The sequence below is a fragment of the Macrotis lagotis genome, chromosome 7 (assembly GCF_037893015.1).
Source record: "Macrotis lagotis isolate mMagLag1 chromosome 7, bilby.v1.9.chrom.fasta, whole genome shotgun sequence".
Taxonomy (NCBI): domain Eukaryota; kingdom Metazoa; phylum Chordata; class Mammalia; order Peramelemorphia; family Peramelidae; genus Macrotis; species Macrotis lagotis.
In genome coordinates, this window is record NC_133664.1 from 52862123 (window position 1) to 52887871 (window position 25749).

The 25749-nt window shown below is 38.6% G+C and overlaps 1 protein-coding gene and 1 pseudogene across 3 annotated transcripts in view; one reads left to right on the forward strand and one right to left on the reverse strand.

The window, feature by feature from the left end:
* The first annotated feature begins 1517 nt into the window (after positions 1-1517).
* Positions 1518-5659, forward strand: LOC141494050 (catenin alpha-1-like; annotated as a pseudogene).
* Positions 5660-8047: 2388 nt separating this feature from the next.
* Positions 8048-25749, reverse strand: part of DBF4 (DBF4-CDC7 kinase regulatory subunit) — a 34186-nt gene continuing 16484 nt past the window's right edge. Inside the window, exons 4-12 of one of the 3 annotated variants that reach the window (XM_074192874.1) lie at positions 24215-24265; positions 22381-22450; positions 22090-22166; positions 18664-18694; positions 18274-18319; positions 16830-16958; positions 14383-14503; positions 11875-11993; positions 8048-11101 (exon numbers count right to left, since the gene is read on the reverse strand). In XM_074192874.1, coding sequence (XP_074048975.1) covers positions 10090-11101; positions 11875-11993; positions 14383-14503; positions 16830-16958; positions 18274-18319; positions 18664-18694; positions 22090-22166; positions 22381-22450; positions 24215-24265 — 1656 coding nt within the window. In that variant the 3' untranslated portion in view covers positions 8048-10089. The remainder of the gene's footprint in view (positions 11102-11874; positions 11994-14382; positions 14504-16829; positions 16959-18273; positions 18320-18663; positions 18695-22089; positions 22167-22380; positions 22451-24214; positions 24266-25749) is intronic. The other 2 variants (XM_074192876.1, XM_074192877.1) reach the window with 2 other exon arrangements.

Below are 25749 nucleotides of genomic sequence, written 5' to 3' on the forward strand. Positions count from 1 at the left end.
AACTATAAGTAACTGCACTATTAATGAAGTAACTGGTCAAAGTTGAAAGGAAGTTCAGCTCCAGATACATTGGTGACAATAAGAAAGTCTGAAGCTGTAAAGATCAATATTGCATAGAAATCTGGAATGTAAAGACTCATTGGAAAAGACTGAAGGTTAAAAGAAAAAGGGAATGGCAGAGGCTGGGATAAACAGATAGTATCAGTGAGCATGAATTCAAACAGACTTTAAGAGAGGGTAGATAGGAGCAGCTAGATGGTACAAAGGATAGAGACTGGCCCTTCATTCATTGACGCTAGTTTTTTGACCCTGGGCAAGTCACTTAACTCCAAGTGTGAGAGGGGATGGGGGGGGAGAAGAGAGAGAGAGAGAGGATAGAAGGATCTGATGTATTGTGGTCGATGGAGATCACTACTGAATGATACCACAACTCACTTTTAACTCCTAATTCAGTTCTATTTCCATGACACCACATCTCTCTATGGTGAGAATAGATTTTATGATCTTAATAAGAGAGTGGGAATACTTTATTTCCCCGTGTATAAGATGCACCCTTTTTCAAAAAATTTGGGGTCTATAAACTGGGAGCATCTTATATGGTGATCGTAGATTTTTTTGACTTGAATTTCCTGCTTTTTCCATGCTTGTTGTCTTTGTGCTCATTGTTTTGCATTTGTTACCTGTATATTAGGTTATGTTTTACCATGTTCTGCCCAGAAATGGCTCAGAAAAGATTTTCATCCAGTGCTGAATTCAAGTTCAAAGTGATCCAGTTTGAAAAAGTGAATGGAAATCATACTGCTGAATGTCAGTTTGGTCCTCTTCCAATTGAGAAAACAATCAGAGAATGACTACGGGAAGAAGAAACCCTACTGAGGGCAGCTAGGTGGCACAGTGGATAGAGCACTAGTCCTGGAGTCAGGAGGACCTGAGTTCAAATCTGAACTCTGATACTTAATAATTGCCTGGCTGTGTGACTTTGGGCAAGTCATTTAACCCCATTGCCTTAAATAAATAATTTTTTTAAAAAAAGAAACCCTACTGAAAACACCATGAGATAGGCAAGTCAGCAAACCAGCCTGATTTAGAGAGGAAATTGAAGAGATGGATGCAAGACCAAAGGGCCATTGGAATTCCTATGTCCACAAAGATTGTTCAGCAAGAGTCCAGAAGAAAAGAAGTGACTGATTTCATAGAACACTGCTGAAGCTTCAAGTTTATGAAATGGAATGGACTAAGCATGTATCCACACACCAGACTTGCCCAAGGAGTGCTTGTGGTCAACCCCAGACCAAAGCACAGGCAGGAGAGTGGTCAGAGCTTCTCCTAAGACAGTGATTTGTCATCAAACACAGATGAGGATGAGCTCATGGATGGGAGTTTTGACATCGATGAGGAGTTGTATGAATTTCATGATGAATAAAACTTGAGTTCAGTAACTTCATGGAATACATTTTTTTTTCAAATTTCAGGCCTCCAAATTAAGATGCATTTTATACATGGGAGCACCTCATAGTATGGGGAAATATGGTGAGTTTTTGGCAGTTAGGTGACTTAGTGGATAGAGTATGAGGTTTGGAATCAGTAATTCAAATCTGGCCTCAAACACTTACTAGTTATGTGACCCTGGGCAAGTCGCTTAACCCTATTTGCCTCACTTTCCTTTGTCTATAAAATGAGCTGGAGAAGGAAATGGGATAACTACTGCAGTATCTCTACCAAGAAAATCCCAGATGGGGAAACCAAAGTCAGGAAACATAAGTGATGATGTTTGTCCTTCATTCTCAAAGATCATGACATCAGGGACAAGTACATGAATTGGATTTGAGTGAGGGGCACTGTGCTAAGTCATCAGCTTCACTTTCTCCTCCAGAGCCATCTGAGTCCAATGGCCAGATATGAATCAGGACTCCTGGAGATGGTCCAGGATGCAAGGCAGTCAGGGTTAAGTGACTTGTTCAAGGTCACACAGCTATTAAGTGACAAATGTCTGAGACTGAATTTGAACTCATGTCCTCCTTGACTCCAAGACCAATGCTCTGTCCTTGGAGTGAGAAGACATGTGTTTCATTCATATTTCTAATGTTTACTAGCTAGGGGACCATAGACAAGCTACCTAACATCTCTAAGTATTAATTTTCTCATTTGTTCAACGAAGTTGTGGAAAGACTACTGAGATTGGAATAAAGATCAGAGTTAAGATTCTACTTTACAAGCTAAATGATTCTGGCAAGTCATTTAGCCTCTCATACAGTTTTCTCATCCATAAAATAGAGACAAAAGTACTCACAAAGTTATTATGAGGGTCAAATTACAATATAAAATAACATTATTTGCAAGATAGTGATCATAGTTTACTATTTTGTCCTTTTAAAAATAAAAACATGAAGTCAGTCATAACACATGGTACAGATGATCTCTAGATTTTGGAATTGGGAAATAAAAATGGAAATAAGGCCAATTTGATAAACATTCATAAAACATATAAACATATAAGCCTTCATATTTTTCTCTATTTCCACTATAGCTGCTATATTATTTAACTTTTCTCTCTTAGATCAGTTTAGGTCTCCTAATTTCTCTTTATTTACCTTTCCAACTCTTCTTCTGTACTCATCTACATAATTTTTATAAGACATAATCATGTTACTCTTCTCTTAAAAAAATAAAAAACACAAACCAAAAAACTTCAACTTGATTTACCAAATGAAATTTAAGCCCTGACCATGGTACTAGAAGCCCTTCATGATTTGTTTAGGCTTCTTTAGTACCATTTCATTGCACATGTGGATTGGAAAACCCACTGCTCACTTACAGCTCTTAAATTCTGTAATTCTACATTCCTTCCAAAATGACTACTCTGTTTCTCATTCTGATCCAGATATCTTAAGTTGTTGTAGCCCCCACATTTGAAAAAAGTATAATGATAATTGATGATAATACCTAGCATTTACATAGTGCTTGAAGATTTACAAATAATTTTACATATATCAACCCATATAACATTTCTGGGGAGGTAGGTTCTATTATTGTATTCATTTTTACTGATAAGTAAACTGAGGCTGAGAGAAAATAAGTCACCAGGTAAATAAGAATACCTACCAGAGATCCTCATTAGGCAGGCTAGGAGAGATGTTTTATCTTAAAAGTTCCTGAAACTATTTTAAGACTTAATTGGCAGACAAAATGGTTTTGATGTTAGTGGCATTGGGGCTTGACATCCTCTCCTTCCCCCACAGAACTGCTAGCTATACATTCAGGCAACATAAAATTCAAATGTACCCCAAAAGTCTGGAGATAAGGACTCTGGCTGTTGAAAGCCTTTTGGAGCCTCTTGTTATTCAGGTTTTTTTTTTTTTTTTAGGTTTTTGTAAGGCAAATAGGGTTAAGTGGCTTGCCCAAGGCCACACAGTTAGGTAATTAAGTGTCTGAGACTGGATTTGAAACCAGGTACTCTTGAATCCAGGGCCGGTGCTTTATCCACTACGCCACCTAGCCGCCCCTAAATGTTTTTTTTTTTTTAGGTTATTCAGGTTACAACACTGGTACCCACCAGTGAGGTTGCTCTAAGAAGGCTCATGTATTGTCTGTATCAGGTGAACAAGAAACTAAATTTCTCAGAGAAAGGAAATACAATTGCTAAGGAGAGTTGGTTTCTGAAGCAGATTTGGAAACAAGTCGATTTAATGAAGAATTCTTTCTCTGGAGAATCTGCAGATGACCCATGTGGCTCTGGGAAGTGGCAACGTGGTGTGAGTGCCTTCTTTGATCTCAGCTGTTACCTGGTTGCTTATCTTTGCCAACACAACAGACATCTACAAATTATTTTGTTCAGTTGAAAATTGTGGAACATGGTATCTTGAAACTTAGAAGTGCAGGCAATGAGCAATATTTAGATATACAGTATAAAGTCCTAAAACCTGAAGTTATTGAACATTATGGCAGCTAAGATCAAAGGAAGTGAATGATATGGACCATTATAAATAAATGGCTACAGCAGAAGGGATAAACAGCTGCAACAAGATGCTATCAGTATTCCCAATATAGCTTTAGACCACAGCTTCTGATGCTGCCTCCCAGCAGCAAGGTGGAGGAAGGGAGGAACTGGCTTGTGAACTTAATAACCTTGATAAGCAAATTAATTGTTGTCTCTGAGAATCAGTGAGGATCATTTCAAGTCTTCTTTTGAGGAATACCTAGAAAGCTTCATCAATGGGGCATCCCTAATGTCAGATTCATGTTGTAGTCATGATGATGTAGTCATGATTATGTAGTCAGTGAGGACGTTATGTTGCAGATGGCCTTACAAGATCTACTTTCTGAGTCCATAGGGAATAATGGATTAAAAGAAAAAAGATTCAATTCATTTAGCAATAAACAAATGACCAAAGAGATCACTTTGCAAAGATTCTTTTTTTTTATAATTATTACAGTTTTTCCAAATGTGGGAGCTACAACAAATCAGAAATGTCTGGATCAGAATGAGAAATCACTTTGGAAGTCACTTTGGAAGGAATGTAGAATTATGTAATTTGAGAACTGTAATGCACTACTTTTGGGGTTGAGGTTGCAAAAAATTGAAATAGGATAGAAGTAAGAGTACCCTCAAGTTATCCGTGAATATGCTAATAAACCAATTGAGATTGCTGCCCTAGAATTTTCTATTTCAAACAATGAAGAAGGTGTAAAGTTGACTCATAATAGGGAAGCCCTCTGGGTCCACAGGTTATCAATGCTACTTGGTCTTTGGCTGAAAAATCACAAAGTAAACTGGAAAACATGGATCTTTTTAAAGAACAGTGGGGAAAAAACTCCAACAAGTCCAGATTCTAAGAGATGACACTAATGACAACTTTTTTTTAAATTTTTATTTTTTAGGTTTTTGCAGGGCAAATGGGGTTAAGTGACTTGCCCAAGGCCACACAGCTAGGTAAATATTAAGTGTCTGAGGTCACGTTTGAACTCAGGTACTCCTGACTCCAGGGCCGGTGCTCTATCCACTGTGCCACCTAGCCGCCCCCATGAATGACAACTTTCCTAGATTACCTAGTTGTCTCAGAGAATCCTATTTTGGAAGATGTCAACAGAGTGCAATTGCTCTCAGAGAAAAAGATGTTGATGGTCTAGAGTCTACACCGTACTCTTGGGGTGAGACAGCCAGTTGTAAATAAATACTTTAGTGATGTATGACTATGAACCTGGTATCTATAATGATAAGGTTTTTGAGATCACTAGGTTGCTTTCTAATGTCACATCATATTGAAATTACTATGGAAGTTCTCAGTTCTGATCCTGTCCAACAAACAAATTAAAATGAATTGATGGATGTCTCACAAATGGTTATGGCAGGGGCAGCTAGTGGATAGAGTGGATAGAGCACCGGCCCTGGAGTCAGGAGGACCTGAGTTCAAACACGACCTCAAACAATTAATAATTGCCTAGCTGTGTGACCTTGGGCAAGTCACTAACTCTATTGCCTTAAATTTTTAAAAATTGGATATGACATCATTCAGAATACTATTCAGCTATGTTGATGCTAAAGCCTTCTGAAGAGTTGGAAGATTCTGACTTTGTAACTGAAGACCTAGTATGACTGGATGATTAACTTATTGATGGTCAAAGTACATGAACTCTCATGGCTCAGCTTCTCCAAGAATAGAAAGCTTTCAAGAAATTATGAGCGGGGCGGCTAGGTGGCGTAGTGGATAGAGCACCGGCCCTAGAGTCAGGAGTACCTGGGTTCAAATCCGGTCTCAGACACTTAATAATTACCTAGCTGTGTGGCCTTGGGCAAGCCACTTAAACCTGTTTGCCTTGCAAAAACCTAAAAAAAAAAGATTATGAGCAAACTGGGATGTCCAAATCCACAAATGGTATAAGAGTGGCAATGATATTGTCCTGAGAAAACAGATATGCATGATCATGATAGCGGATGGCAGATTTCATCAGATAAAGGTCCTCTTAAAATATATATCAGATGTAATTAGAGCAGTGTGATCCTGTCAAGGCAGGATGAAGGATGGATATGTTAAGAACCAGTGCTGACCTTTGTCTAGACTTGGTCTGAAAATAGGATCTCCTTGTATATCTCCGGTATATTAGCAGAAATCCAGGAGTTTGTAATCTCTAGAGTGAATAAAATATGCGTAGTGTTCCCAATCCTAGTGGCCAGGGACCTGATGAATGTTGTGGCCACTAGGATTGGGAACACTACGCATATTTTATTCTGGTACCAAGTACCAGAAATCACAGGGAATAGCTTTCCTCAATCTTCCTGCTGTTTTCCTATAAGATGAAAGCCCCAGAAAAGAAGTCCTTGGTGAAGGGAGAGAATCAGGATGAAATCTAAATGAAAAGCTATCTGGCATCTCAGAAGCAGCATGTGGATCTTGCTGTAGATTTGCAATGAGCTCAAGGCCATGGCCAATGAGTATATAATGGCCTCTGCTTCCACTTATTTTCTTCAAATTCTCCTGTGAACCATTTCTCATTCATTCAAATATATTTACTTATAATTTTATTAGATATAGGAATTGTAGTTTTAAAAAAAACCTGCCTATATGTCTGAGAAGACTGTATTTCAGACAAAAATGTTAGATTCCAAAAGCATTATTTCAAGCTGCATTAAAAAAACAAAAAGGAAAAATTGCTAACACTATTATATCATGAAATGTCTGTCTTAATGATGGAAACTTTATGTATTGTCATTGAGATGTCTGTGTTTCCATCCATGAATATAAACATGAGAATAGATTCTCTTAGTATTCAGGAGGGAAGGTAGTTAAGAAAATATACAACTTTCTAACTCAAAAGCTTTTGTATTTGGAAGATAGCACGTTGGTACATGTTGCCATGGAGAAGGCTTACTTCAAAAAAACTAGTTTAGGTAGATAGGTTGTTATTAAATTAAAAAGTGATCCCAAGCACCGAGGCTTGCCCACTTGGGCATTTCAGGGTACAGAGTGTTTACCAAGGTTGGGAGTAGCCTTTATGTAAGGGAATTCATATATGTCTGCAAAATGATAATCTAGAAGAAAGTAAAACATAATACATATGGAAAAAACTGCTCTAGGACATAGGCTCAGAATTTTAATGTTTGGTTACAAATTACTAATGTACTTTGCTGCAGGACATTAATAAAATTGCTTTCAAAAAAAAAAAAACTTTGGCTCAAGGGACTGCAGGCTCAGACAGCAGCCAACACTTCCTGATTATCTAAGCACAAAAAAGCCTGAGAAGCTGCAGCCTTGGCCTGATGCTTGATACTCGACCCAGAGGCAGGGGAACTATGCTCAGCAGAATCAGTATTATTTTCTTGCTAAATATCCTTGATCAAAAAAGCCTTCTCTCTGATATGGCTGAGTAAATCTCTTGCTAACTATCAAATCTTTGAAGTACTTCACTTTATTCTAAGATTGAACTTGAGGTGCCACACCAGCCTGGTTGGCCAAAAGATTCTCCCACTTATATAGAGGTCGCCATCACTTTTTGATCACTACTCATCTTTTTAATAGCTCATGATACTTTCAGGGAGTTCTCCTTTGCTATTATTTTCCACCATGCTTTATTATTACATTGTACTTCACCCAGTTAAGACTGTAAATTCCTTAGACTGGGCTGACATTTTTAACAGGGTTTGGTAGTATGACCAGAATACCTAATAGGGAGACACCAGGAACCTGCTTGTGGGATAAGACATTCTGTAATGATGACTTAGCACCACTGGAGTATAACCTGTATAGGTGAGGTAGAATATCAGATTTAACTTTTTAATTGTTGTATTAATAACTTTCAGTCTTTTTTCATAGGATTGTTGTCAGGACTTCCTTTGAAAACTGTCTGCCCATATTTCAACAATTTATTTACTGGGGAAGAGCTATTTAAATAACTTTGAATCAGTTCCTTATTTATAAATGAATCAGAGGAACTTGGTGAAATTCAATTTTTTTCCCCTCGGTTACCTTATTTCCTTTACCTCTTGGCTGCTGTCCTGACCTTCCATCAGCTCTAAAAACTCAACTCCTGCAAGATCATATCAACCCTGAAACTCAGGCCTCCCCAACCCCACCCTATTCTTTCCAGTATTTTTAGGGATTGTTTTTGCCCCTTAGATTGTGATCTCCTTGAGGGTAGGACCTGTCTTTTGCCTTTTTTACTCTGGTGTTTTAACACAATGCCAACTTAAGAGCAGAATAACAGAACTTTGATTAAGTGACCTAATTTTTACTGTGGTTTTGTGCAAAACATTTTTCATAAACTTAAAAGTGTCTACTTTAGCTACTGTGATCCTTTCTGTCTTGTTTGGTCATCAAATTTCCTTGTATATTGTGGGATTCCTAGTTTGATTTTTTTTTTATCAGAAAGGAAGTCCTAGGCTTGGTGATCTGGTGACTGGAGTCTTTGCTTGATCACCCAACTAGTTCTTTACTTCTGTATGCTATATACCTGACTTGTACCAATGTACCTCCTTTAAAAAAAAAACACCAATACCAAATCATTTTTGACATTGAGTTAGTAGTTTTGGACTCTCCCACTAAAAAGTATTTTGTAATTGTGTTCACATAGCTTCCAATGTGTTTTTAGTAGATGAGCCCAATATTTTATACATTCTATATTTTTTTGGTCATGTTTTTCCACATTCTCATAGCTTTCCCCAGTATTCCTTTTTCTCGTTCTGAGTGTTAACCTAACAATTTTTTAAAGACAGAAAGTCTTAGAGCATGTTGTATATGTGTAATGTACAATACCTATTTACTGTATCCCTAGCTAAAGGGGTAGGTTGGGAATGTGCTCTCATCTCTTTTCAAATCAAGCTCCATTCAGCTTAAGTTTTCAATCTTTTTTTGGTTAAATCTGCCCAAATCTTAAAGTCCAAAAATTACACCACAACTGTTATTTCCCCCTGTAATTTGCTAAGTTTCCTTTACGCATTAAAGTGGTGTTGTGTATATAATCCAATGGACACACCAATTGTTGACTTTAAGTGCAGTTTCTCTAAATTTCATCTGGTCTAATAGGTATAATAGATTTTATTCCATTCTCTTATTTGTGCCTTGAAGATAAGTTTGGCTACCTCCTACTATGGACAGGGCCACTACCATCTTGACCAGGGCTGGGGGTCTCCTGTGTGCTCCTCTGGCCCATTTTCCTGGCTTCATTTTCCATCTACCCTAGGGCTCTACTCCCCACTTCCACAGTCTGTGCAATCCTGGAACAGATGGCACTAGTTTGGAGGAGTCTCTTTTTCTTTAACCTGTCTGGCATATAGTAGGCCCATGAATGTTTATTCCCCTCCCCCCATTATGACTTCTTTACATTTTCAGAAATTTGGTGGGATGCTGGTGGGGCATTGGGGCTCTACTAGTTGTGAACATGCCACTATCTTCCCATAATTACTCTACTAAGGTCGCTGAAAGAAAGGAAAAGCTTGGCTGTTTGCACAAATACTCCAAAGAACCAAAAGATTAAATTCATTAAGGAGCATTTTTTTATTGTAATTGCATATATTCATTTCTTCAGGAAAATCAAAGGACAAATCGACACAACATACCTTAGAATACTGTTCAAAGGTATCTAGCATAGCTCCAAAGACAGCACTCATGCATCTGAACACTGTAATTTGTAAACATGTTCCTTTTATCATGATAGGTTAATTTTCAGTGGTATGCATTGTCCCAGATCTTAATATTTAAATAATTTAATTGTAACACCCAAATTTGACACAAAGTTTTTATATGGAATCTATAATGTCACTCAAAATTCTCTTTTCTAGTGCAAGTCATTTTCCTTGCAGTGCAAGTTTGTATTTAACCGCTCATTCAGAAACAATTTTATTTAGAAATTCTGTACATAATATGCAAGAGGTAGCAGACACCCTAGCTTCAGTTGCATTTACTTATATAAAAGTACTTAATTCTTAAGAAAATACTAATAATCATCTTTATTCTTAATATTTACAATTGGTTATTAAAATATACAGCTGACACAAATAAAGCAAGAATTTTTACATATATATAAAAAACATTTCCAGGAATACAATCCTCACCATTTGTGAAAAATACAAATTAGAAACAAAAACAAAAAACTCCTCTAAAATCCAGTAAATGTTGAAGTTGAAGAAGGGGAAGAGAAAAACATGGAGAATAAGCTATTTTCATTTTCTTCCTCCCAAACCTCCAAAACATCACATGAACCATGGTTTTCAGAATAGCTCGTAAAACCCAAAAACTCAGAACTGTCTTCACTGGTCTGAAATAATTCCACTAAAGACTGTATTGGTGAACTACAAATACTGTTTTCTTCTTTTGAAGTAGTTAATTCAGGTTTGTTCTTTAAATGTAATTCGACATTATTTTGGTTTCTTTTTCTGTTTCTTCCAAATACTATTTTTACTTTTCGGTGCAGCTTCCCTGATGGTAAACTGTCTGTACTTTTGATGTCCACTTCTTTGAGTTCTTCACCAGGAGGATTATGGGATAATATCTTGGCTTCATCTGTAGTTTGTTCTAGAGCATTATTAATGACTCTAAGACTAGAACCATGTGGGGAACTAGTACCTTTTTTTTTCTGATGGCTATCAGGAAAAAGTGAACTATCTGATTTTCGTTTTAGCTGAGACACAGTTTTGTCTGTTTCATCAAAATCAGAAACATGCATGAATGTCTCTAGGACACATGGGTAGCATCCTGTTTTAAGTTCTACTAAGTCTTTCTCATTTATAGTGCCTTTATAGTCAGAAGCTTCAAGAAGATATCTCTGCGTATCTTTATTCAGAGGTAGTTGTACCAAATCCAGCTTGTTATCCTTCTTTACTGGATTGATTATATAAGGCTTTCTACAATCCAAATGTTCTCCAAATTTGTTTGTTGAGTTGTAAGGACTACAGGAAGCAAATGAATCCATGGAATCTGAACTGAAGGTGATCTTCTGTGAAGGATTACCACTTTCTTGATATTGGAAATCCTGTTTTATTAACTCTTTGGTACTATTTCCCTGAAGATCATTCGGGGAAACACAGTGCAATTCCAGTTGTTTTTCAAGTCCATTCCTTTTAAAAGTATTTCCAATGATGGGGGAAAAAGATCCAATACTGCATTTTACTCTTTAAACAAGGTTTAAAAAAAAAAGAAATAACATTAGACTAACTTCTGAGAAGACAAAATTTAAACTAGTAAAATATCTTTGGAACTATCACGGCATATGAATTAGGCAGCAGAAAGACTTCAATAAGAGAAATCTACGAATTCCATTCCCTAAATAACTACTTTTCACTTTGTTGTAATTTCTCAATAGATGCCATTAAACCCATCTTAATCTGTGTACAGATTTTTGTTGTCACCTGGAAATTAAAGGTTAAAGAGATGGACAGAGGACACAGAGTGAACTAGTCTGGAAGTCTGCAAGATCTGGGTTTCAGTCCTGCTTCTGGCACAAACCAGCAGGTCCCTTGCAGCAAATCCTTTAACAATCTCCTAAGGAGCTGGACAACTGTCCAAAATTCTGAGAGAAGGTGCTAACCTGTACTGGTAGAAGAAGTTTCCAACCAAGAGTTCACTATACCCATGAAATAACAATAGGGTCAGTCTGAAAAAAAAAATGTCAAGGAACTGACCAGAAAATACTATAGGCTATTTTAGCCAGGAGAAAAAAATGAAACCCTCACAAAATTCTGAAACTTCAGAGTTCTATGCTTTATCATAAATGTTATTCCCTGAAAATATCTTAGCAAAAGGTGCATTTCTAAAGTCTATAATAGCAGAAACTTAGAATTCTTTGAAAATCTGATATGTATGAAAATTCTGAATCTTAATTTTTAAAACATTTTCCCAAAATGTAAATAATTAAAAATTAAGAGTATTCAAATAAAAAAATTACCTTCTGGATATATTGCTTTTGTATTCTACAAAGTCGTACACCAACTTGGATATGATATCATCGACAACTTGATATTGAGTACTTTGTGCAAAGTTTCTGTGTTGTTCACTTAGAAGATGCTAAAATTAAAAAAATAGAAGCACATAAAGGATGCAGCTCAGCAAGGTTTTCAGACAACTAAAAGCACCTCTCTGTTCAGATTATTTTGCTAATGTCACCTTGCCTTTACATGTTTCATGGTAAAAAAGTTCTGAAATATTTCAAGAAAAGAATGACCAAGAGCCAAAGTTTCTGTCCAAAGTTGGGGTCTGTCAGTGTAGGTAATGAAGAGCTAAATAACTGAAATATTCCAATGAATCCAAACATGAACCAAACCAGCTAACTAAGAAGAGGCTGAAGACAAGAAGGCAATGCTTAATATTTGGAAACATTTTAAAAACACTTTTCTCCTCTACTAATCTTCATGACATTTCCTTAATTAGAGAAAGGCTAGCATTAGCTCTAATTTTACAGGTATAACATGAGCCATAGAAAAGCTAAAAGGTCACAAAGTTTTCTCATCATTAAAGGCCCTGAATTTTGATTTTGTGTTTTGTTTGATTTTGTGTGTGTGTGTGTGTGTGTGTGTGTGTATGGTTGTTTTGTTTTGCATAGCCAGTGTCAAGAAAAGCATTTAAAGTGAGGAAATCACAGGATAATCCTGACCCAGAGGTAACTGTAGAAGGTCACACTTTGTCCAATTCTGAATCTTAAATATGGGAAGAGGAGGATCCAGGGGAGACCAAAACAAAAAATGAAATGTTTAAATTTCTTGATATATAGGAGATGATGGTACTGAAGGTTAAAGAATATTTGATGTTGAATAAACTAATGTTTATTTATCACCTATAAAGCTATCAGAAGGACAAAGTCCACTAAAAATGTTACAATTTTTTAAAAAGAGGTAAGTGAGAAGAGCTTAAGTTCAGCAGAGATCAAGAGAAATGTGTGCTGACTAGACTGCTCAGAAAGGATTGAGGACAGAGGTCATCTTCTCAAGGGCTTCCCCAGAACCCCTGCCTGTAACATCATTTGCTTGCATCAGATGAGGGAAGTTATAGGCAGGATAAAGATCATGTGTCATTCCACTTTTATGTATGTAATGCTCATAATACTGTTTTACTTGACGAATTAACTGAATTTTTAATAATATAACACAGATGGACATTTTAGAACATAAATTAACTGTCTCCCAATTCTCACTATAGACTGAAGTCTGAGTCTTGTGGTGGTTATCCCTTACAGGGTGAATGACCTTAAGCAAGTTACTTCTCTTGATCTGGGTTTCAGTACCTTTTTCTTTAAAGGGAGCAAACTAAGATAGACTAACAAGTAAAGAAGTATTGATGGAGCACTTACTGAGCTTTAGGACACAGGGACCTGCTGGATCCCCAGGCTTAGGGAGCTCCCATTCTTATGGAAGGTAATGGGGTAGGGCAGGAGAGGTAGCTGGCACAAAGTGGGATCTGAGCTGAGACCCAAAGGAATCCAGGGAAGCTGAGAGGCAGATCTTGGCTCATCCTAGCACAGAACAGGGAGTCTGGAAAGGGGAAGCATAGAGGGACCAGGAGGGGCAGGGGCATCACAACCAAGCCCAGGATAACTCTTCCAGTGTTTTTTATGGGCCAGGGAAGGCAAAACCACCTACGACCCACCCCCTAGAAAAGAGCACCCAGGTCCTGTTCTCTGTGGTAGTCCTAGGCTCCACTGTTCAGGGGAATGAACTCAAGCTTCCAGTCACCCCCATGGACATGTTCCTGGACAAAGTAAACCAACAAGCAACACTTCCTAATTAGAAACAACTTCTTGGAGCAGCTAGGGTGGCACAGTGGATAAAGCACCAACCCTGGAGTAAGGAGTACCTGAGAATACCTGGGTTCAAATCTGGTCTCAGACACTTAATAATTACCTAGCTGTATGGCCCTTGGGCAAGCCACTTAACCCCATTTGCCTTGCAAAAACCTAAAAACAAAATGAGAAACAACTTCTTCAAAGAACCATTTCCAGGCCAATTCAGTTTCTATTTGAGAAGGTCTTTTTTTCTGTTTCCTCCTCTTAGCACGGACTATTGGCATCTTTCTAGAGCAGCAGAATCAGACTCATTCATCAGGAATGTCACAGGAACATTTTTATAATAACAGCAATGTTGCTGAACTAAAACAAATTATGCTATTTAAAAAAAAAGTGAGCAAATTCATACAAAAGTTATGGTTTTTATGGAATGTCACATGGGAACCAGAGCTGCTGAACCAAAAAATTTTAAAGAAAATGTTTAAACATGACAGTTGGTTATGGCTCTAAAATTTCTTGGTTCAATTTTTCTGTCTATACTTAGAAAAACCGAAAATTCACATGGAAATACATTCATTTATCTAATAGCAAGTTCTTAAGATGCTCATATTTCTATGTTTGTGAAATCTATCATGCTCAAGGAGAGCCTCATTTGCCCAAAGATAAAGTGAAGCTTACAGCCTGGAGCGCCTCGTACTTCTGGGAGCAGCACTCGCAGTAGCCCTTCTTCTTGTTCTCTTTGAGGTGGGGTTGCACTAGAGGGCTGTGCCCTTCTTCCCCTTCACCACCTGTTTTGTTCCTGCAAGAACACAATGGTTTTCAATGAACATGGTACAAAATGCTCATTCACATCTATCTGTATAAATGATCAACTTTCATGAAAGAGCTTTTCATTTGAAAATAAAAAAAACAAGATTATAATAACAACAATAACAATAATAATTATCAGAGATAATTATCTATCCTAAGAAAGAGAGGGAGGGGAAAAAATCTAAGTTATTTTCTCAGAAATGCTCTTTTTTGGTAGCTCCATTCAAAAGAAGGGCTTAAACCTTTTTGCTTAGCAAAACTTTTTTATTTGGAACAAATAATGTAAATGAAATTGAAAAATATTTCAATCAATCGATCAACATTAGAAGCATTCAAGAAGCCAGCCACACAGAGATGGAAGGGAAGCATTCCCTGCTCTCTGGAAGCTCAGCCTTGACTGGGGAACTGGGGAGGTCATGGAAGAGTTGAGACAGCAATTAAGGGCAGAGGACCCCAAGAAGGATGACAGGATCAATGCAGGAGGAAACTGTTGGGGTGGGGAATAGTCAGGACTCCAAGGCCAAGGCCCAGAGTGAATTAAAGAGAACATGAACCAAGGTCTGCTGTGGGATGGGGAAAGTCAGCAAAGTGATGTGGTGAAGAGTAGGTGGATCCTGGTGATAGGAGGAAGTGAATTCAAATCCCACTGCAGATACAATAGGGAGGGAACAATCCCTTATGTAACACCTTATGGTATGCCCAATGCTATCTCTCTGGATCCTCCCAATGACCCAGTAGGTGGTTGCTGCTTTTATCCTCCCATTACATCTGAGACAAACAGGTAACTTGTCCACACTGTCAGCAAATGTCAGAGAACAGAGCAAATGTCCAAGGACAGAGCAGACCCAGACTTCCTGACCCCAGCCCCGAGTACCCTCTCTAGCTGGGTGACAGAGCTGCCATGAGGATCACCTGAAATGGGATAGACAAGGTGCTCTGGAGACCCATAAACCCTACAGAGATGTGTCTCTTCTCTTCTAGTCCTCCGGCCATCTAAAGAGGATCAATGACAGCATAGAGAACAACTTGGAGGTAACTTGGTTCTCCATGAGGCCCAGCTACACCCAAGGCCTCAGCCTCACTCTCTCTTCTAGAGAGGCAGGATACCTGGCCAGGTTCTGAGCACTCCAAAGCCCTTTCCTCAGTCTTTTCTGTGGAGGCTGTCTTCATATGCCTAGGGTAGCCACTCACTCACCAGCTGAGGGTTCACAGAACCCTTTTCAGGGCTGCTCCTTCACCTCTCACCTGTGGCTCCAAGAAGCTGTAGCATGCACAGTGCCACACCCCAGAAAGCCCTTTGTCTCAACAGATGGGCTACTTTTTAATGCCCATGTGAGAAATTGTATTTGACCCTGGAGATGACCGAGCCATCCCAAAGGTTTTGAGCAGGGCAGAACTGGGGACAGACCTGTATTTTCATGACTATTTGGTAGCTGTAGGGAAATCAAGTAGGAGGACTCTTGTCCCACTCTTGAAGAGGGACCAAGTTCCTTAACTCCTCGAGGGCATAGTAGCCTCATCTATAAAATGTGCCTAACACTTCCATGGGTGGTTGTTTAAATTATTCTAAATAGATCTCTTATTATTATTTGTGGGTCTGGGAGTGAGGGAATGGAAGCAATTAAAGGTGGCATTAGATTGCAAACCTGAATTACTAGAAGCACAGTGAAGTTCTCAAAAGAAATGTGAAAAGAAGTCTGGCAGAGGGACAGATTGAACTGAGAGCAGAACACATGGATCTGGGGGTCATCTGAGCAAAAATGTCAAGTGAACCCAAAGAAGCCAATGAAATAAGCAGGATGTCTTGATCTTAAGTAGAAGGGTCCAGGGATAGATTCCAGGGACTCCCAAGAAAATTTCTACCTTTATTTTCAATAACCTTTAACTGAAAACAAGCATTTCCTTCAATTATGAAAAAAAAAACTCACAGTAGTAAAGCTTTATCAGCCAGGTTGTCCATGACATAGAACAGGTTGCAAACTGCTGGTATAGAGAGAAGGAAGGAGGCCCTTGGGCCGAGCTCTGGAGGCTTCCCATGCCCGGGGACTAGAAGAGGGGGCAAGGGTGGAAGAAAGATCTGTTCATGGCTGACCCCATGGTCCCACACAGTCAAGGAAGTCACTCCCTGCCCTTGAAGAGCTTCCACTTTAATGGGAGAAAGCACAACCTAAAAGGGAGCTGGACACCAGGAGGGAAGCTTACAGAATCTCCAATTGGTTAGCTACTCAATCAGACACAACCCTGCTTAGCCTCAAAGGCAAGTAACAGGAGAGATGAACAGAATGTAATCATTAAAATTTAAGATTCAAACCAACCTTTGTTTAGCTTGTGTTTGTTTCTGCAGACCAGACGTTTTATCCAAGTCAAAAGGACTGCAGGGCTTAGGAATGGAATAGTTTATAAGAGGTATATTGGACAACTGAAGGTAAAATGGTCTGTAATGACTGGAAAATGGGAGAAAAAAGATTTCAGGTGAAATGAAACAACTGATTTGTAAACACAAGTTTTATGTCAAATATTTCATTCAGCACACCATAGATTCACTTAGTCCTTATAAATATCCAAATAAACACATGGCAAAGTCAAAGACAATCAGCTAGCTGGTATACATTAAGATAAGGCCTAGACCTGCGAGTACACTGCTGAGGGGACTTCTGGATGAGAAACCTTCCTTTGCCCGGGGCCAGGAGCTGGTGGAACTGGAATCTGCCAGCCCTCTCCACTACTCAGATGCCAGTCTATGTACTTGATCTTCTGAAAACCAATGAAAACTCCATCAGCCTGGTTTTCTTTGACCTGAAGAAAGCCCTTCCCCTCTGGGTCCTACAGCTCCCAGAAGGGGATTCACCAAATGCTCTTGAAAACCAGAGGCAAAAAAATGACAGGACACATCTGAAAAGCACTGGGAAGAACTAGCTCCACATTTCTTAGGAGCTGTGACCTCGAGTCGCTGCACACCGTTCAGTCGTTTTCAGTTGTGTTTGCCTCTCCATGACCCCATTTGGGTTCTCTTGGCAGTGACATTGGAGTGTTTTTGCCATTTCCTTCTCCAGCTAATTGTACAGGAGGAAATTAAGGCAGACAAGGTGAAGTGATTTGCCCAGGATCACACAGTCAGTCAATATCTGAGACAGGATTTGAACTCAGGCCTCCCTGACTCAATCAACATATAGCGATTGGTGATAAAAGTGTGTGCAGTTTTCAGGTTTCTCCTGCCCAGTCTGTTCTCAGATAATTGGAGCTGGTGGCCTTGTCCAGACCTGGGTTCTGATTTTACCAACTCTGATGGGAGGAACATCCTTCCACCAAAGCGCCTTGACTCCAAGCTGACTGGTTCATGAGGACCTGCTGCCTTGGGATCTCCTCCTTACCACATGATGATGAAACTAATAGTTCTGGATGCTCCAGGTAGAGAAACTAGAGGCCCTGCTGGAGTAGGCAGAGCTCTGGAAGAGGACTGGGAGGACAGAACTCCTGACTTTTCAAACAAACACCAAACATCTCTCATCTCAGCTCTGATTCCTAATTACATTGCAAAATAATCAAATAAGTCATCTCATCTGCTACATCAAATTTGCCTTTAAATAGAATTTATTCTGAATCGAACCTATTTTGAAACTTGACTATTCTCTAATTAAACTCTATGGAATGTAACTTTGCTTTTTCCTTTAAAGCTGGAAAGTAGAATCTGTAAAAAAATTTACTTAAAATTTTTATTTTTTCGCTCCATCTTAACTTTGTCTTGTAGTTTATACTTACTGGCTTGAATCTTCCACCTTTACAAATGGCTTTTTGAGCCTTCCTGCTGGGAAAGACAAAACATTTCTTTATCATTAAATACTAATAAATTCACGGCAAAGATCTTTACTTTTTCTGACTCCCAAGCCTGGATTCTGCTACCAAAGAGCCATGGAATATTAGCAAATGTCCATTTATGAATTTTACTAACTTTTTAAAATTATTTTTTAAATTTGAGGTAATGGGGTTAAGTGACTTGCACAGTCACACAATTAGGCAATTATTAAGTGTCCGAGGCCAGATTTGAACTTGGGTACCCCTGACTCCAGGCCCAGTGTTCTATACACTGTGCCACGTAGCTGCGCCCTAACTCGTGTTTTAAAGCTTTTCTAAAAATGTAAAAATACTTACTTTTTGTTTTTTGAATACCCAATCGTTTCCCCTGAAAAAATAAAGATGGCTAATGTGAATATTCAGTTTAAGGAGGAGGCATTTCATTATAACTGCGTTGCAAATTTCCTTCCCTAATCAGTAATTCTAAATGTGGAAAAGGTACTGTAAAAACCAGGCTTGATTCACCTAAGTATTGTCTTATTATTGGGGGTAACATGACAATCTACAATCTTTCCATGCCTTGGAAGAATTTCATCCTTTGGTGGGCTGTACTCTAAGTTGTTCCCAATTTGGTAGGACATGGAAGAACTTCAACACTACACAAACAGCTTCTGAGGCTTTGCAGATGCTGCCGCGTCCTCTTATGCCACCAGAGTCAGACTTTATTGAAGTCTTTTGAATAAAAATGCAGCTGACATAATAGCTCCCATTGACACAGGACATTAGGGCTTATAAAGAGCTTCTTCTACATCTCTATGAGGAAGGCAGGGCAAGGGTGATTTTCACTTTATGACTGAAGAAATGAAGCCTAAGACCTTTTTTTTTTAAGAGACTTTTGTCTTTCTTTTTTTAAATTCCATTCCTGGGACCTCATCTAATCAGGTAGACATCTGTTAAAAAAATAACTTGATTTAATTACATTTTCTCAACTGATTAGTTTTTAAAAGCGCTTTCAATAAGGGTGTTGAAACAATAATCACAAACAAATATCTCATTACCTGCTGAAATCAATAGTATAAATTCTTTTTAAAACATAGCCAAGATCATTTGAAATTCCACTCTATTTATGTATTAACAACTATTTAAGACAAAGGCTACATAACTTGTGAAAAACAACAGATTTATATTTCAACTTTAAACAATTTGTCAATAATTATCTCATATTCAAGATTATACAGGAAACAAATCAAGGCAGTTAATTTTACTTCACTAATTCATTCAAAATAAAATTTAGAGGAAAATAAACCTGGGTGATAATAAAGCAGCTAGATATAATAATAATAATAAAGCTCCAGTATTTTTATAAAACTAACTGAAAATTGAAATTTAAAGTTAAAAGAGTATAGGGAAAGAGTTATTTAATCAAATTAGAAGAGAAGTAGAATTTAGAGACAAGAAGAAAACTGTATTTTAACCAAGTACAAGGATAGAAGACTTCTACAACTACACTGTATTATTAGTCACTTCATCAAGCACCTAGCTATTGATCACCCATTAAAGATCAAGTCCTGGGGAGGACAGAAAGGAAACAGACTTGGCACCAAGGTGAATCAAGATGCCCAGAAGTGGGGAGTGCACAACCCCCCAAGGCAGGCACCATTCAGATAAGGAAAAGCCCCTGAAGGAAGCAAGACCCAAGTTGTGCAGGCCTGAAGCTCCAAATATGGAAGTGACACCAAGAGATAAAGCTGGAGCCATCCCCAATAATAAGTGGTCAGAGACAAGGTCAAGTCCAAAAAGGTGCCACAACAGAGGTGACTGAGAATGTCCAGAGTGCCAACTCCACTCAAATCCAGCTCAGCTACTGACCAGTCACTTCACCTGTCTGCCTCTGTTTCTTCCTCTGCAGAATGGGGATAAAAATAGCTCTTCCCTGCCAGGCTGGTTGTGAGGACTGAATGAGATATTTATAAAAGCATTTATCACAGTGTCTGGCTTCTGAATCACCCCCTGGTAGGCACTCCACCCTGTGGGGCACCCTGGCATCTCCTCCCCTACCCCCATTCCCTCCTTGCTTTTCTTATGTGGATTGACAGGGTTTAGTCTGGTGCCAGGGAACTCTGTATTGAAGGTACTCTAACTCTGTGCTTTCACTTTCCATCACAGACACTCAACGTTGCAGTCATTGTGCAAAGCTGGGCACACTGCCATCCTGAGGGGAGGGCTGGTGCCTGTCAGACTTGGGCTCCTGGATTTCTAGCCCAAGCAGGCCCGATGGACAACAGTCAGAGCAGTCCTCTGGGCAGCAATATAAGAAATAAAAAGAGAGCAGACAGTTCCAGGGAATCAATTTCAGTCTGTGAGGACAAGGATAAGAAACAACAAAGAAAGATATGAAGAATTTTATGAACTAGTGCACAGTCAAACACATAGAAGCAAGAAAGAAATGACTAAACACAATTTCACTAAATATAAGATAACTCTGGCTCAGGAAAAAATCCCCTGGGGTCTTGGAGCTAAGATGGTCAAATACGCCTGCCTCCTCCCTCACACCAGCTTGGGAACCAGGATGGCAGACTATTGGGCACAAAGTATCTGATGATTTTGCTCGACTCTTTTTCATCACAAGGGTGGATGTAATGTGGTGGGTGTTATGAGAAACTACTGTGAAAAAACAGAAAAGGAATAAAATACATTAAAAAATAAGAACAGCAAGAGAATTTTATATTCCAGACACCCAAAGGGGGGAAAGAATCTCCTAGAGAAGATCCTTATCCTGAATTATCTCCCCATGAAATCTAAAATCAATTTATCATGTAGTGATCACAGCATCTGATCTTCAGGTATAAGGTTTACTCTATGGATAGTAAGTCACACTTGTCTAAAGACCACTATTTCTGGGAACTTATCAATATAAAGTTTTAGAAAATAATTAATGAATCAGGAGAAGTGGGGTGGTGGGATAGTTTCTTCTGAAAGGAAATTATGATGGAAGTGAGTTTAGACAGGCTGGTGCACTGAAAAAGAGGAGAGTAGCAGCAGTGAGAAGACTAGCTTTGTTTCTGCTACAATCTAATGCAACACATACACCCATAAATCAAAGGGACAGTAAGCCTGGAGACCACCAGGCAATCTAATCCAATGCTATTATTTTACACATGAAGAAACCAGGAGACTTGCTCAACATGTCACAAGGAGCAGAGGCAGAGAGGGCAGATGGACAGACTTGAGTCTAGAAGCCCACTGTATAAAGCCCTGCCTGACCTTTCATTTCCTGCTATGCAGGGAAAATGGGGGGCATACCCAGGGCAGCCTTCCTTTGATTAAAAGACATTTAAAAACCAACTTCAATGCCACTATTTGTGGAGCATTGCCCCTAACAGGGAAGCCAGGCTAGTGGGAGACACTGCCCTGCCCTGCCCTGCCCTGGGAGGAGTGGGCCAGTAGACTATTTTTTATCCCTCTCTGAACTAAGCAGAGACAACATAAAAGCTAAGGGAAAAAACCAAGCAGCAAAAAGAGGCAAGATCCCCGAGAGCTCTGAGTACCAAATCTATATTCTCTCCCAGGCCTAATCAGGTTAAAATTAAAAGCAGTAACACCTTGGAGCCCACCAGAGAAACACTTGGGGTACTAGGGTGGGGTGAAGGGGAATCTGCCCTTTGGGCTTCCTCTGAAAGGAGTTTTTCTCCCCTAACACTTCTTGGTTTGCATTAGAAAGATCTAGGAGAAGGCATTTCTCTGGAACTTTAATGATTTCAAATACTTGGAAAAAATACTCACCAAGTCTTTTAGGGATGTGCCCGAATTCTTGATCAGATACAATTCTTTTTTCTTTTGTTCAATATAATATTTAATATCTTCAATGAAAGGAAAAAAGGGATTAAGGTTATTTTTATGATCAGAATTAAAAGCAAGTAAAAATGATACATAGTAAGATAAAGAGTTCAAAAAGGAAATTGGACACGAACAATAAACAGAAAAATTCCATGCACTGGAAACACTAAATTTTTATTTGACTCTTCTAAGATCTTTTTCACAGATAAGTTGAAACAACCAAAGAAAATAAATTACCATCAATATGAAGAATTTTCACTCCCCAGGATAAAGCATTTGAAAGGATACTATTTGAAGGGATAAATTCCTGAAAAAAAAGTAAAGGCAATGAATATTTTCCAGAACTATTTTGTTTAAAGTGCTAAATATTACTGCGATTGAACAGGGCAGAAGAAACAAGGAGTTTGATTTTTTGACCATCAGAGCATCATTTGTGAATCTGTTTTCTCTCCTTGACAAAAATCTTTGATAAAAAGACCTACCAAGATCTTCTGGCTGCTACAATCCTGTTAAACAGTTCAGGTCTTTGTAAAGTCACTAAATTCATGGCTATGGTTAAAATGAGTTTTGGGTTATATATTTAAATCCAATCCAGTGAACCAGGTGTCTAAGTTAATATTTGCTTCATGAAAATACTGTGCTAATATGGGACATATGGAAAACAGTCCTTCATCTCAAGGAGTTTCTATTTTACAAGGAGGAAATGCATAAATAAACATAAACACACATACAATTATTTAAAGAGAGAGAGAGAGAGAGAGAGAGAGAGAGAGAACACCAGAAGGAGGCTTAAGAAAAGCTTTCAGTAGTTAGGTGGACATGAAGCCTGAGAGGCCCAAGTGAGTTAAGGACCTCCTCTCAGGCTTGAGGTACAGACTGGGCCAAAGAAACATGAAAACAAGTCACCAAGCACAGGCAGCAGCAGCAGCAGTGACATCAATCTGACAATAGTGAAAAAAAAAAATGCTCAAAGAAGACCGTGAAATCAGCCTGGAAAGATGGGTTGGAGCCACCCTTCCTCTGCCATGCGGAGTTTAGTTTTATCTTAGAACTAAGAGGAAGCCTGGTCAGAAATGACCAGGGGAGTGCTGAGGCCAGACGCTGAGAGCAGGAGGGTTATTTCTAGCAGCAATGGAGAGGCCTGATTGAGAGGAGGGAGAATGGATACCTGCAATTCAACTAGGAAGCTGACATACAAGTTCTGGTGGGAGCTCCAGAGGGTCCCAACTATGAGGGGTGAGAACAGAGCAGATGCAAGGTTGTGTTATGGAGAGGAAGAGAGAATCAAGGATGAACCTGATCTGGAAGCCCCAGAAAGCTGGGGTCTTTGCTTTGGATTAGGGCTTGGGTTTGAGAGGTTGGGGAGGAAATTTGACTCTTTAGAAACATTTCTTCCAATAGCAAGATGGCTATGAGACACCCAGTGAGAAATGCCAAAGAAACAGATGGCTATCAAAGAAAATCCTACTACACATTACAATGATCTAATTGTTACATAAGTGAAATGAAGGTCTAATAACCTGGAAAAGTTTCAATTTCAGCATCAATAGCAGCCTGTCTATTGTTTGGAGACAGACTGGCCACAAGGTTAGGATTCCTTTAGAATAAATACAGCTTATGCATGACAAGAGAAGATTTTTTTTTTTTTAGAATAGGAAAGAACCTAGAAGAGACATAGATGGTATGTATAGAGGAGTCAATAAGGGCAAGAAAGGATGAGCTCAGGCTCCAAGGCAGGTGGCAGGGATTGAATCATTGCTGAAAGATTAGATTAGAAAAGTTATAAGGAGTGGGGGGAGTTTTGAGAGAGTTCATGGATGATGCTGTTTTCTCTGTAAAATAGGTGGTGAGATCCTCTGCTGAGGCAGTAAAGGATGGAGATAGAATAAACTCAAGCTGTAGATAATGTTAACTTACCCCATTGCCTTGCAAAAACCAAAAAAGAAAATTACTACATAAAAATTAAGAAAGTAAAGGAGGAATGGGTAGTTAGCATCCCAAACTTTACAAAGTAATTAAAACACTATATATAATTGTACATTTGAATATTGTTAAAAATTTCCCAACTTACATGTTCCTTGATAGCTTTTTCAACTAATAATTTTCCTCTGCTCATACATACCTGTGGGGAAAAAATTGGTTATTTGTAAACTGAAGAAAAAATGAAACCTAATCATATATTTCTATGAGGCACACATAGATAGTTCAGAACACTTCTAAAACGACACTGCTATAATAAAAACATCCCAAGGTTACTTATTGGACAATAAACGGATACAATGGATAATGTAAAGATGTCCCCATCTTTTTAAGGATTAAGTAAAATGCTTATTAATAATTTATATAGCATTGGATGATTAATCATAGAATCTCAGACTTGGAGGGGAACCCAGAAGTCCTCTATACCAATGTCTCTCTCTGAATCATGGATCTTGTCTTCACGGCCCTGACAAATAATTGAGGACCTTGTTTAAATGTCTCCACTGCTGGGGACTTCTGACTTCCCAAGAAGTCCGCTCAGTTTCTGGCTTGCTCTAACTGAAGCTCATTCTCTAAGGGTAGAAATTTTCCAGGCTAACTGTCCTAGTTCTGGACTTTCAGATCAAGAAGAGGAAGTCTAATTCCTCTTCTACATGGCAGTCCCTCAAAGACAAGGATTTGAAGATACAGGCAGACCACATTTATTATCCTTTAAAGATGAAGAAACTTAAATACATAGGAAGCTAATGAGCAGAACTAGTCTAGTTGAATATCACTGAAAATCATTCTCTGAGCACTTTCTTAGCTGTGTCTTGACCCACTGAAATATTTAAAAACAAAAGTGAATTTATTGCATTTTTAATTTCAAATATAATAGGTTCAATGGCTTTTACAATAATAGCACAAATGGATAGCAAGGATATAGCAATTTTTTAAAAGTTACTGTGGAATCTCCCCCCTCATGTTTATTTGAGACAGTCAGAGGCTAATGTGGATAGTACTATGTCAGGAAGAGAGAAGTTTGAATCCTGCCTCATTTCCTTATTAGTGCAATGGGGATAATAATATTTTCCTCCTAGGGCTTTTGTGAGGATGAAATGAGAGAATAGATCTAAGATGAATTGCAAACCTTAAAGTGCTACTTCTGTGAGTATTTTTCTGTTCTTCCTATGGTCTGATTTTCTTTTTGTCCCCCTCTCCTTTCTCCCACCTTTCCATACATTTCCTTACCTTTCCCAGTTCCTCAAACAGGTCATAAAATAAATTTAAAGCACATTTAAAATACATTTGCTGTATTTATTGAACAGAATCTATACTTCCCCTTCTAAATTTTAAAAGCAGGCTAGTTGAGTCCTATAATACTAAGTCATGGTACACTACAGGTGACTCTGAGCTAACACTCTCCATGGTGCTCTATAATGTACAGCTGGTCACTGTCCTCTCTGAACAACTAGCTCCATGACTAAGAGTCCAAGGCCAACCTCAGATTTATTTTATTGTAGCACTTGATGTATTGTAGAGAAGGGGCCAACCTGCATTGATAAGAGAACATTTCTCATTGGAAGCAGCTCACGCTAATGAGATAACAGGGTCATTCCCCTCCCTTTTGCTATCATTTGAAAAAAA